This window comes from Brassica napus, chromosome C4 (assembly GCF_020379485.1).
Source record: "Brassica napus cultivar Da-Ae chromosome C4, Da-Ae, whole genome shotgun sequence".
Lineage (NCBI taxonomy): Eukaryota > Viridiplantae > Streptophyta > Magnoliopsida > Brassicales > Brassicaceae > Brassica > Brassica napus.
The window spans coordinates 40,892,089-40,904,856 of record NC_063447.1 but is presented as its reverse complement, the minus strand read 5'-3'; the positions used below and the strand labels follow the sequence as shown (position 1 = coordinate 40,904,856).

At 34.0% G+C, this 12,768-nt stretch overlaps 1 protein-coding gene across 2 annotated transcripts; it reads right to left on the bottom strand.

Annotated features, from left to right (window-relative positions):
• Positions 1-8,030: 8,030 nt before the first annotated feature.
• LOC106400188 (serine carboxypeptidase-like 20) lies at positions 8,031-12,056 on the bottom strand. Of its 2 annotated transcripts, XM_022701031.2 has the most exons (13): positions 11,627-12,050; positions 11,208-11,430; positions 10,990-11,112; positions 10,488-10,590; positions 10,362-10,399; positions 10,170-10,271; positions 10,009-10,089; positions 9,046-9,282; positions 8,891-8,956; positions 8,694-8,815; positions 8,503-8,616; positions 8,380-8,425; positions 8,031-8,288 (listed from the first exon to the last, which is right to left on the bottom strand). In XM_022701031.2, the coding sequence occupies exons 1-13, from the start codon at positions 11,764-11,766 to the stop codon at positions 8,205-8,207; spliced, it is 1,479 nt and encodes a 492-aa protein (XP_022556752.1). In that variant the 5' UTR covers positions 11,767-12,050; the 3' UTR covers positions 8,031-8,204. The 2 variants fall into 2 exon arrangements, with proteins under 2 accessions (XP_022556752.1, XP_022556753.1); XM_022701032.2 differs by lacking the exon at positions 8,380-8,425 and having other exon boundaries at positions 11,627-12,056.
• Between the last annotated feature and the right edge of the window lie 712 nt (positions 12,057-12,768).

The window sequence follows — 12,768 nt, the reverse complement described above, 5'->3', positions numbered from 1 at the left end:
TTTTCTTGTTTTTTTCTAAAAAAAACGAAAATGCTAGAAAGAGGACATTCTTTAACTCGAAACAATTTTGTACGTATATACTATATACTATATCATAGTATATCATAAATTTCAGAGTTATATGTATGTCCAATTTTATTTAAAAAAAAAAGATAAATCTAAAATAGATTCCTCGTTACTGCTTAGAAGAGCAGTAATAGGTAGGGATGACATGATTTGAACCCGTGACATTTTGTACCCAAAACAAACGTGCTACCAAGCTGCGCTACATCCCTTTCAATTGGTTTACAGTGTCATTGTAAACAATTCCTATCTTGTTTTCCACATCCTTCTTTTTTTTCAAATTTACATAAAAAGGTGTTTCCATTTGAAAATGGAATCTATAAGATCGTTCTAGTAGACAATATTTCAATTCTAATTTTCAAAACGGGGGGGGGGGGGGGGGGGGGGGGGGGGGGGGGGGGGGGTGGGTTACATATACAAATACAAGAATTTCTTAACTACATGTACATCTATAGTTATATATATTACTATATATATTGTAATACAATAAAGAAGAAAGAAGGAGGATTTCAAATGCGAGATCTAAAAACATATATTTCCGTAGCACCGGTACTAAGTACTCTATGGTTCGTTTCGTTAGCAGGTTTATTAATAGAGATTAATCGTTTATTTCCAGATGCATTAACATTTCCCTTTTTTCAATTCTAGTTATTAACATCAGAAAGGATAAAAAAAATTAGAGATACGATCAACGATCGGGGACTAAACCCCCCCCCCCTTTTTCTAATTCATTTTTATTCTAAAAAAATAATTAGAAAAAGGGGGGGGGGGGGCGAAAGGTCATAAAAACGAGGGTTCAGGATCCAATTAAAAAAAAAGGTGTTGCTAGGGAAATAGTATCCTACGAGATACTTAAATAAAAATATTGTACAAAGATTTGAGATATAGTTTTCAAAAAATAAATATATTACTTATTATTTTCGTTTTATTTAATTACTAATTAATATTCATTGCAACGAAATATTTAAGACATTTTTTTTTAATTAACAGCTTCTATTTTTTTGGTTCTTGTTCTTTATGGACCCTAAAATTAAAATAGAAAATTGGGGGTGAATCATAAATTGGAGGTGAATCACGGCCAAAGGTAAAGATGTTCGAGTAACAATTATGTTGGAATGTACCAGTTGTGTTCGAGATGATATTAAGAAAGAATCAGCTGGAATTTCGAGATATATTACTCAAAAAAATCGGCATAACACTCCTAGTCTATTGGAACTAAGAAAATTCTGTCCCTATTGTTATAAACATACAATTCATGGGGAATTCAAGAAATAGATAAAATTGAGTGCTTGTATGTCAAATTTTATTTTAAGAACAGGAATAATGAGAGTATCTATGTATTATTACATATATATAAATATAAACAAATAAAATAATAGAAATAAATCAAATCTTATATTCTTAATTCTATATAGAAACTCTATCCTATATAGAAATAGAAATCTTTTTTATTTTGATCCGATCAAAATAGTATTTTATAGGTAAGGAATAAAAAATTATGAATAAATCTAAGCGACCTTTTACTAAATCCAAGCGATCTTTTCGTCGGCGTTTGCCCCCGATCCAATCGGGGGATCGAATTGATTATAGAAACATGAGTTTAATTAGTTGATTTATTAGTGAACAAGGAAAAATATTATCTAGACGGGTGAATAGAGTAACTTTAAAACAACAATGATTAATTACTATTGCTATAAAACAAGCTCGTATTTTATCTTTGTTACCTTTTCTTAATAATCAGAAACAATTTGAAAAGTGAGTCGACCCCTAGAACTACTAGCCTTAGAACCAGAAAAAATAGACTTATTCTTCAATTGAATAACTAATCTGAAGGAATTAAAAAAACGGTTAATATTTTGTTCGACAAATCCAATCAAGAATCAAAATTTGATTGTTACGTCTGTGTCTGTCATAAAAAAAAAAGAATAGTCGAAAAGAAAAAGAATAAGTCATTTTTTAGCGACTATATACCCCTCGTTTTGTTTTGACGATTTTTTTATAATACTAATTTCTACTCTACCCTCCCCGAGCTTATTCTCCTTAAGAACTCTATTTCAAATATTTTAGTGGATTTCTTCCAATCCCCTCATTTTGTTATCTCATTTGAAATCGTATAAAGACAACTCCTATTTAATAGAGCTATTTGTGCAAGTATTTTTCGATTAAGAAGTAATTGCTTCTTGTACAGATTGTGTATGAATCAGTTATAACTATAGAATACCTCCATTTCGTGAATTACAGCATTTATTCGAGTGATCCATAAACGACGAAAATCTCTTTTTCTTTTACCCCTATCCCGACTAGCCAAAACTAAAGCTCTTATTCTCTGTTGAGTCATAGTTCGTGTAAGTCGGGAATGAGCCTCTTGAAAGGTTGATGCAAATAAACGAAGTTTTGTTCTATGCCTCCGAGCTATATATCCGCGTTTAATTCTAGTCATTGAATAAATCAAAATTTGATGAATAACTAATTCTTTTTTTAGTTATTATTTCCCCCTTTACTAGTCATTAATAACCAAACGAATTATTCCAATGTATAAAAAAAAATTCCAATGGCTTTTGCTACTCTAACCTTCCCCACCACTATTTTTGTCTAGGTATTTTCCTTTGCTTTGAAATGATAAATTTTCTTGGTACTTGATATAAAAAAAAATATAATAACTACAAAAAGTAGCAAATAGAAATGGATAAATAGTGGGTTCATTCGTTTCTATGGTTACTTCTACAACGGTGAGGTCCTCTCTATACACCGGAGCTCCTTCTTTTAATCAATACTATTGGTAGCTTGTACAATTCACATTCTTTGGCTCTACCCCATTAATATTCCAGTAATAGGTCTTTCACAATTAGATCCACTTTATACAGTAACGGTATTTTATTTTAAAATTGATTTGATCATTTACCCTGTTAGTCCGTTTTTTTCTTTCAAGAGTGGAACCTTTTTAATAAAAAATGGGATTTCCCCCGCTTAATTGATAACCATTTGTTATCATTGGGTGTTTTCTAAAAAATGGAGTTGATTGAATTTGCACCAATGTAAACCATAAGTTTCAGACACAATCGAAGATATGAATGATCTATCTTTTTGAAATAATGAATCGAGTTCCTCCATTCTATTTTATTAACAGGTACTGATCCTTGATATTTAAAAAAGAATTTCCTTTTTGTGTTTCAGTCTATGATCTAAACGAGTCGCACATACACCTGAGTACATGTTACTCGTCGCTGAGGGCATTCCCGAAGCGCCGGGGATTTTGTGAAATTTTGGATTGGATGTCTTGTATTTCTAATAAGTTGTTTAATGGTTGGCATACGGAATCATATAAATAATGGGCTGGTTCAGATGGGTTCTAACCGGCTAATTCTGAATTGCTTCTCTTCAAGATTCTCTTCAATATAAAAAAAATATATTGAAGAGAATATGAAACTAAACCTTTAATCTAAAAATATATAAAATTAGCAATGGTAGATTTGCATGAAATCGCTCCTATTTTTATTGAACCGCTACAAGATCAACAATTCCATGAGCTTGGGCTTCTGTTTCTGACATAAAAACATCCCTTTCCATATCTTCGGATACAACCCATATAGGTTTGCTCGTTCTTTGTACATAAACCCTTGTGATGGTTTCACGAAGTTTTAGTAGTTCTTCCGCTTCCAAGATAACTTCTCCCGTTTGTGCCTCATAAAACGAACTAGCGGGTTGATGAATCATTACCCTGATGATATAATAGAAAAGCTTTTTCTATTTTGCAGAATGAGGCGAGATAACCAAAAAAACAGAGAAAATTGAATAACCGTACAGGCTTTTTTTTGTGCGTTGCATACGGCTCTAGAATGGAATTTACGTTTTTGACCTTTCCTTTCGGCGAAAGAAAACAAAATATATGTTCTATTATACGCAGATCCATAAATGATCCAATTACCATCCTTCTTTTTTATTTTGTAGGAGTTAAAAAAATACTATGATGGTTTCGTTGCTTTATATATCATTGTTTTATACGTCTTTGATTCAGCAATCCCAAAGTGTCTTTTTTTTTTGTAAATAAGCTTTCGGTGTGAAAACAAAGTTTGTGACGCTGAGATGTGCCCGGATAGGGAAGATATCATTTTAAATACCTCTTTCTTATCCCATACTACTCTTTCAATATATAATCTATTTTTTTTAATCTAAAAAATTTCATATTGAATTTGAAGTGCCATGCTATTATTACTTAACTAATTCATATTTCCGAGGGCGAATGTATAGTATTTTTTCTCTAAAATAAAAAAAAAAACTCATTGGCGCCAAGCGTGAGGGAATGCTATACGTTTGGTAATTTCTCTTCCGATTAGGATAAAGGATGCTATTGAAGCGGCCAATCCCATGCATATTGTCTGTACATCGGGTCGCACAAATTGCATAGTATCATAAATAGCCATTCCAGATATTACCGATCCACCAGGAGAGTTTATAAACAAATAAAGATCTTTGGTATCCTTTTCTATACTGAGATATATCATAAGACTAATAAGTTGATTCGAGATTTTGGTATCAACCTCTTGGCCTAAAAAAACAATATTTCTCGATAAAGTCGGTTGATTAGGATAAAATTTTATTCCTTAGGAGCCGTACAGACACCTTTTGATGCATACGGTTCAACAAAAATTGTTAAAAAATCAATGTGTCGATTCCAACCCCCCTTTTTTCAGAGAAGGCTTTTCTTTCTAACTTAATAAGGGAAGGGCTTGCTTCCCTTTTAAAAGTAAAAGAAAAAATAAATAAGTTTTGGCCCCTTTTATTTATTAGATATTATAATCCTAATAATAAAATAATAAAACGATTGATTAGGCCTGTCAGACTAACTTGATTCATTGATATTTTTTTTCATCGAGATTCAGTTGAAATGGGGATGGTTTTTTTCTTGTTCCTAAATGGGCTTCTTCCTTTTTTTTATTCCGTTTTTTTAGGTTTATGCTCTACTCCGAGTAAAAGGAAAAATTTGCCCAATTTTGATTTGCACATATAGGACAAATGAACCAAATGCCGTGTTTTTTTACTACTCCTTCTTTTTTTCAATTCATTTCTTTCACATGTCTTCTGTCAAATAGTCAACAAATTTTTAATTGTATTATTTTATTTGATCAACAGTTTTAGATCACCATGTTTCAATTTTTTGTATTTTTTGTATTTTTTAATAGAATTTTTATCATAATTTGATATCATATTCATATCATATTAAGTAGTAATTATAAAAATATTATATATTAATTATCAATTGGATTTTTGCTAAACGGAGCCTGGATACTTAATTTTATTAGTCCGATCACGTAAACCATAAAAAAAATTTGATAATCTAATATCAATCTAAATACTCCTTGCATTTAATTATAATTAATTTTTTGCGCTTCGCGTTACAAATTTTGGATAATTCAATCAATCTTTTTGAGCGAAACAGAGGATATCTCGATCGAGGGAGAAAATGGGGAAATCCCATATAGCCCAATATATCTGACAAGTCGCACTATATGTCAACCCAAGATGTATCTCCTTCTCCAGAACTTCGAAAAGGTACTTTTGGAACGCCAATGGGCATGAAATGAAAAAAAAAAAGAGAATGATGTTCTCTATTTCACTTTGATGTGGAAACGTAAGATTGGGGTTTCCTTTTTTTTAATCATATTATCCTTTTTTCCTACTTTATTAATATTAATCATATTTATATTAATCATATTTAATACAGAAGTTGAATAAGCTAAAATAAAATATAAAATAAAAGTAAAGTAAGAGAGAATGAATAAAAATTAAAGGAAACTTTTTAGGAACGGGCTTCTGAATGATGAACAACAATAGCTATCTTGGTTCATATAAAATAGGATTCACCCCCATTGCGTATTGGTACTTATCGGATATAGAATAGATCCGCTTCCCTTTTTTCCTATGAATCGAATTGTTCCATTATTACTAACAGAATAGAACAAATATTAATCATTTCTCCAAAATAATTACCTAAAAAGGGGGGGTCCGTAACATAGTTTTTTCCAATGCAACAAAGTTACATTGTGTCTATTTTTCATTGATAAAGGGGTATATCCATGGGTTTGCCTTGGTATCGTGTTCATACTGTTGTATTGAATGATCCCGGTCGTTTGCTTTCGGTTCATATAATGCATACTGCTCTGGTTGCTGGTTGGGCCGGTTCCATGGATCTATATGAATTAGCTGTTTTTGATCTCTCCGACCCTGTTCTTGATCCAATGTGGAGACAAGGTATGTTCGTTATACCTTTCATGACTCATTTAGGAATAAGCAATTCATGGGCAGGTTGGAATATTACAGGAGAGACTATAACGAATCCGGGTCTTTGGAGTTACGAAGGGGTAGCCGGAGCACATATAGTGTTTTCTGGCTTGTGCTTCTTGGCAGCTATTTGGCATTGGGTATATTGGGATCTAGAATTTTTTTGTTATGAACGTACAGGAAAACCTTCTTTGGATTTGACCAAGATTTTTGGAATTCATTTATTTCTTTCAGGAGTGGCTTGCTTTGGTTTTGGCGCATTTCATGTAACAGGATTATATGGTCCTGGAATATGGGTATCCGACCCTTATGAACTAACCGGAAAGGTCCAACCTGTAAATCCGGCGTGGGGTGTGGAGGGTTTTGACCCTTTTGTTCCGGGAGGAATAGCCTCTCATCATATTGCAGCATGGACGTTGGGTATATTAGCGGGCTTATTCCATCTTAGTGTTCGTCCACCTCAACGTCTATACAAAGGATTACGTATGGAAAATATTGAAACTGTCATTTCCAGTAGTATTGCTGCTGTCTTTTTTGCAGCTTTTATTGTTGCTGGAACTATGTGGCATGGTTCTGCAACTACTCCCATCGATTATTTGGTCCTACTTGTTATCAATGGGATCAGGGATACTTTCAACAAGAAATATATCGAAGAGTTAGTGTTGGACTAGCTGAAAATCAAAGTGTATCAGAAGCTTGGTTCGTGAAAAATTAGCTTTTTATGATTATATTGGTAATAATCCAGCAAAAGGGGGATTATTCCGAGCAGGTTCAATGGACAATGGGGATAGAATAGCTGTTGGATGGTTAGAACACCTCGTCTTTAGAAATAAAGAAGGGCGTGAACTTTTTGTACGCCGTATGCCTACTTCTTTTGAAACATTTTCGGTTGTTTTGGTAGACGGAGACAGAATTGTTAGAGCAGACGTCCCGTTTAGAAGGGCGGAATCTAAATATAGTGTCGAACAAGTAGGTGTAACTGTCGAGTTTTATGGTGGTGAACTCAATGGAGTGAGTTATAGTGATCCCGCACCTGTGAAAATATATGCTAGACGGGCTCAATTGGGTGAGATTTTTGAATTAAATCGTGCTACTTTGAAATCCGATAGTGTTTTTCGTAGCAGTGTAGTCAGCCAACGTTCTAGGTCGAGCAGCCTCAGCGTTTGCTACATTAGCTGCAGCGTTCTCAGCTTCCAAAGCAGCGGCTCGCATGCGCCTAATAACTTAGCTCAACAGAATTACTATCAGGTATGAGCCTACTCTCATAGTTGTCAACTCCTGAATCATGATCCTAGTTAGCTACTCTAGAATGCAAGCAATAAGTCCTAACTCTGTGAATGATGTCAATTTATCACCTTAGCAGTTCTAATATCAATAATTCCTCATAACTATATAAACCAAAAGTCTAAAAAGGTATTTACTTAGACATAATCAAACAAGACATTGAGATAAACTGAATGAATTTCATAATTGGATAGAGATAGAAAAACTCGAGTTCCAATACAATACTCTGAAAGAGTTCTTAGAGCTTCTCACCAAAACCTTAAGCTAAAAACCTATTCTGAGTTTCCGTGTGTGTGTGTTTTTGTGTAAACAATGGCACAACATATATATATTCTAGGCAAAAACTTATCAGGAGCATTCTTGTAAATATGTAGACTTTTTCTGAAAGGCAAAGAGCCCATCTGTTGAAGTAAGAAACGGCAAGCATTTTACTGGAAGAAGAGGTATGCATGGTGTTTTATCATGAAGAATGAAGAATCAACCATTCACAAGCTAAATGGCACATGCTCCTTTTTTTTATTTAAACGAGTCAATACACGATATGATGCTCTGTACTTATTTTTCAATAGAGATCTCTCTTAAATCTTGCTTCCTGCTAGAAATCGGCTATAGAAATCCAAAGCCTCCCGCGGTTTGTACTCAGGAACTGTATGTCCTGCACCCTGAAATTACCAACACAAAGATAATAACATCATACGAATATAGACTTGGCAACCATTTTTCCAATTTCAGTAGAGAATTGTGATTCAGTGCCTTTATGGTTAAAAATGTTAGATTGTTTGCATATCCTTCGGTATACCTGCACAAAAAAATATGCAACAATTGTAGAAAACATTTTGAGCTCCAGAAAATATTACTACACAAAGAAAAGTTTACCCTGCGACTTGGTCATTTGATATCCATGCCCTCCATTCATCAATCACCTTGTATCCAAGAGAATGTGTCCAAGCTTCAGAGCCAGTAAATGGAACACACATATCGTGATCACCGCTTCAAATCAAAACTTGATTCATTATTTTCGAAACTACAGGCGTCAGAATCATTGTTATAAGTTTTGTTTGAAGTACCTGTAAATGAGAGCTCTATATCCACTTAGAGTGAGGTTTCTATGGAAGCTGATCATACTTCCTGCATCGTGATGGAACGATAGCTTACCAGTGCAGAGTACCCATCTTCCTATCTCGCTCTCCTGTAATATTTTCAAGCACATCAGTAATATTTTCTTAATATAATATAGCAATAAGATCAAAACAGAGTTTGAGACCTCTTTAGCATGAATAGCTTTCCTAATCGCTGGATCGTTTAGCCAAGCTGTTGCAACTCTATCATCCTGCAAATATAAAACGTAGACTGTTTCATCTTTTACTATGAAGTAGAGAGAGAGAGAGAGAGCCACTATTTTTTTTCTTGTTTACTTACGATGCAAGGAACAGAAACGTCAGCAAGGAGTTGAGACCAGCTAGGAACAATGCCTGGAAGAATAGGCGCACGAACAGGCCACGCCCGACCAAACATTCTTTTTCTTACAGCCAAAGGTTTTTCGGTTTTGCCTAACTGCAGAAGAGTTGAAGGCAGCGATTTGATGTCAAATGCGGATAGGGATGTTCCATGGTAACATGGCTCAAGAATGTTGTATATGTTCAACCTGTCAATATCCTGAAAAAAAATGAAAACTTTGATCACACAATATTCTTAAGGTTAATTCTCTCAGATAGACATTTTTAAGTTTTTATCATAAAATTAGACCTCAAAAACTAAAATAACCAAAAAAACATTTTTTATTTTGAAAATTTTAATTTTTTTTATTTTTTAAAATTTGAAATTCTATCCCCAAAATTCATTCCTCAGCTCTAAACCCTAAACCCTAAAGTCTAAACCCTAAACCCTAAACTTTAAACCCTAAACCCTAAACTCCACTCCTTAACTCTAAATCCTAATGTCTAGATTAATTAACCCTAGGTATATAAGTGTATATTTACCTTTTTTGATAAAAAAATTAAGTCTGTTTTGGTCATTTTTATTTTTAAGATTTATATTTGTGACAAAAACTTTTTTAATTTTTGGTTTATATATTTTGATTGATTTAGAAATCCATATAGTATTTATAAATGTCTTTGTATTTTTAACAAAAAAAATCCAAACAAATTCATTCAAATCCATTATAAAATCAAATTTATTAGTAAATCCGTACGATTGAATAACACTTGATTTGATATAGATTTTTTTTTTTTTTTTTTGACATCTAGAATTTATAAATCATTAAACCAATAACACATGATTTAAATACAGGTTTGAAAATCATAGAACCAATAACCCTAGATAGAGAATTTCTCTATTTTTTTAATGTCTTTAAATTAACATCTTGGAAAACATTATATTTACCATTGAAACTTTAGCCATCTGTTCCTCGCAATCAGGGCTAAAATTGTCGTAGAAATTTCCATTGCAAGCTTTTGTAACGTGCTGCGGGTTTTCTCCCTAGGTGTTAGATTTATTAACCAGAAAAAAGAGTGGAAGAACAAGTAAGAATCCATTGAGAAAACCTCAAAGAGCTGATCAGAGATCAGGCCCATCCCGTGTGCAAACGGGATAAGAGCGTTTCCGTCATACATGGAATCTGCAACTCCATTTCCAACCAAATATCCCTGTACCGTAAAAAGAACAGATCATCCAATCCTTGTATGAGACCAAACGAGAATTCATGAAACTGAATCCTAACTCGTTTTCTATGCTACCTTTAAATTAAGAGCCGGCTTTAACCCTTCTTTGTTCCCTGCAACATAACCAAACAAAATGGAGGAAAAAGATCAGGAAGATGTATGGTCGATTATATTTATACATGAAAGGAGAAGGTAAATTACCTTTGACAACTTCTGAAGCCAGAGTTGGGACGTAAACTCCGGCATAAGATTCTCCAGAGATGTAAAACGGATTTGACTGAAACTCGGGAAACATCTGGAACCACTGGTAAGTAACATCCGGAAGAAGCATTTAGTGATCTGAATAACACCCAAATACTTGGGGTGTGGGTTATTCAAAGAGATACATTTCTATCTTAACAATTTTAATTTCTGAAGAACTCTTTTGGTTACTTTTGTTACTGGAATGAGTATTTGAAAATCATTTTTTTCTTTTTCAAAATTTATTTGTTTTTTATTTTTTGAAATTCCATTAGTTGTTAAAGTTTTCATGGTAATTTCTGTGAAAAGCTTTAAAAACTTAAAAATATATAACTATTTTTCCAATAGAAGTACAGAACATTTAATTAAAAAGGAGCTCTTAAAAAATAAATTATACTACGGTATATTTATGAGTTCATTGAATTAAGTTCAATCTTTGAATGTAAATATTTGTTTGATTTACCTTGAGAAGGAACGCGTGAGAGTCAACCGCGGTTTTCATATCACCGGTTATGTAGTCAGATTCGTTCTTTGAGTAAGAGAATCCCACACCAACAGGTGAATCAAGGTATATCATGTTAGACACCTGATAATGAAAACAATCGTACATGAAAACATTATTTACAACTAGGGAAAGGAAACAGTAGATATTGATACGATTTATAAACTTCGAAAATTTACCTTTGACCAACTATAAGGATTAAGATGCAGGAGTGGGAGACTATAATTTGTCTTTGCTGGTTCGAAATTGAAAGGACCATGCTCGTATACAAATCCATCCATGCTTGAGCAACCTGGACCACCATTGAGCCAGAGTACGACCGGATCTTTCGAAGGATTCATCTCTGATTCAACAAAGTAATACCACAGATTTTTCCCATGCTCCTTATCAATTGTGACGTACCTTTAACATCAAAACCAAAGAATAACATAGAACCTCAAAAATGCAAAAAGATAGAACGTTTTCTAAACTACAAAATTGATAATAAACGAGAACTCAGTTTTGGCCATTGTACACGTTTCAAATGACGTTACTCGAGTTTTCGGCCTATATAATATATACAGCTCGAAAGAAAGAAAACAGAGAACTCAATTTTTACCCGGAGTAGTGTTTTGAAGGAAAAGTGCCACTGAAGCCAGGAAGTTTGGTGATAAGAGCAGATTCAGGAGCTGATTCTGTTGTTATTAGAAACACTAAAACTAGTGTCACAAAGGCAAGAACTTTCAGTAAGAATCTCATTCTGATCTACAACATAAACTCAGGACAAAGAGATTTCCGCTGTGTAATAATGAGAATTGTGGTATTTCTCAACATAAACTCAGGACAAAGAGATTTCCGCTGTGTAATAATGAGAATTGTGGTATTTCTTTATATAGAACAAGAAGATAGAGAAAAAACTGGGAATATTCGGGTGCACAATAATTTAGCAAGAATTATTGGTGAATATCTATGGGAAAAGAGACAAAAGAGATGATGTGGAGAAAAACGATTATATGAAGAATTTGTGGGGTGTTCAGGAAAAAAAAAAGAAGAATTTGTGGAAACATAGGATGGGATAAGTAAAACTTAAAGCAAAAAAAAAAACATAGGATGGGATAAGTACATATGTGATTCTGCAAGCTACAATTTCCTTAAAAGGCACGATTCTGATATTTGAGCATCTCTATAAAGATATGTATGTATACACATGTATGTATTTACTGATGCGAGCCTGCGTATTTGTTGAGTTGCGTAAGCAGATTGAGTGGAAGCAAAGAAGCCAGAGTTGACTTGGGGGGGACCGCCTACATAATAAATTAACAAGCGGTTACTTCAAGTGACGGCTGGCTTACGGAACAGTGACATGTGGCAAGAATGCAGGATTCTTCTTTTGACTACCGTTTAAAAAAAAAGATTCCTAAAAAAACTTCAACAATAAATTAACTTCCAGGCTAAATGGGCTTCTCTCTCTTCTTCGTTCTCTTTCTAGGATCCTTCACGAAGAAGAGATCGAGATAAAGCTCCTTTGACTGTCGCCGGTTTCTTTTGGCGACTCTGCCTCTGGTATACTCGGTTAGTTCGACGAGTATAGCCGGCTTTTGCCTCCGGTGGTTTGCGGTTTCTTCGACGGAGCTGTCCGGCTTTTGACTCCGCGTCACGCTCTTCTCGATGGCGACGGCGGCTTTACTCCGGGGTTCTCCCGGTTCCGTTGATCAATGTTTTCCGTTCTTCTCTGCCCAATCACCTCTCTTTCCTCAGCCT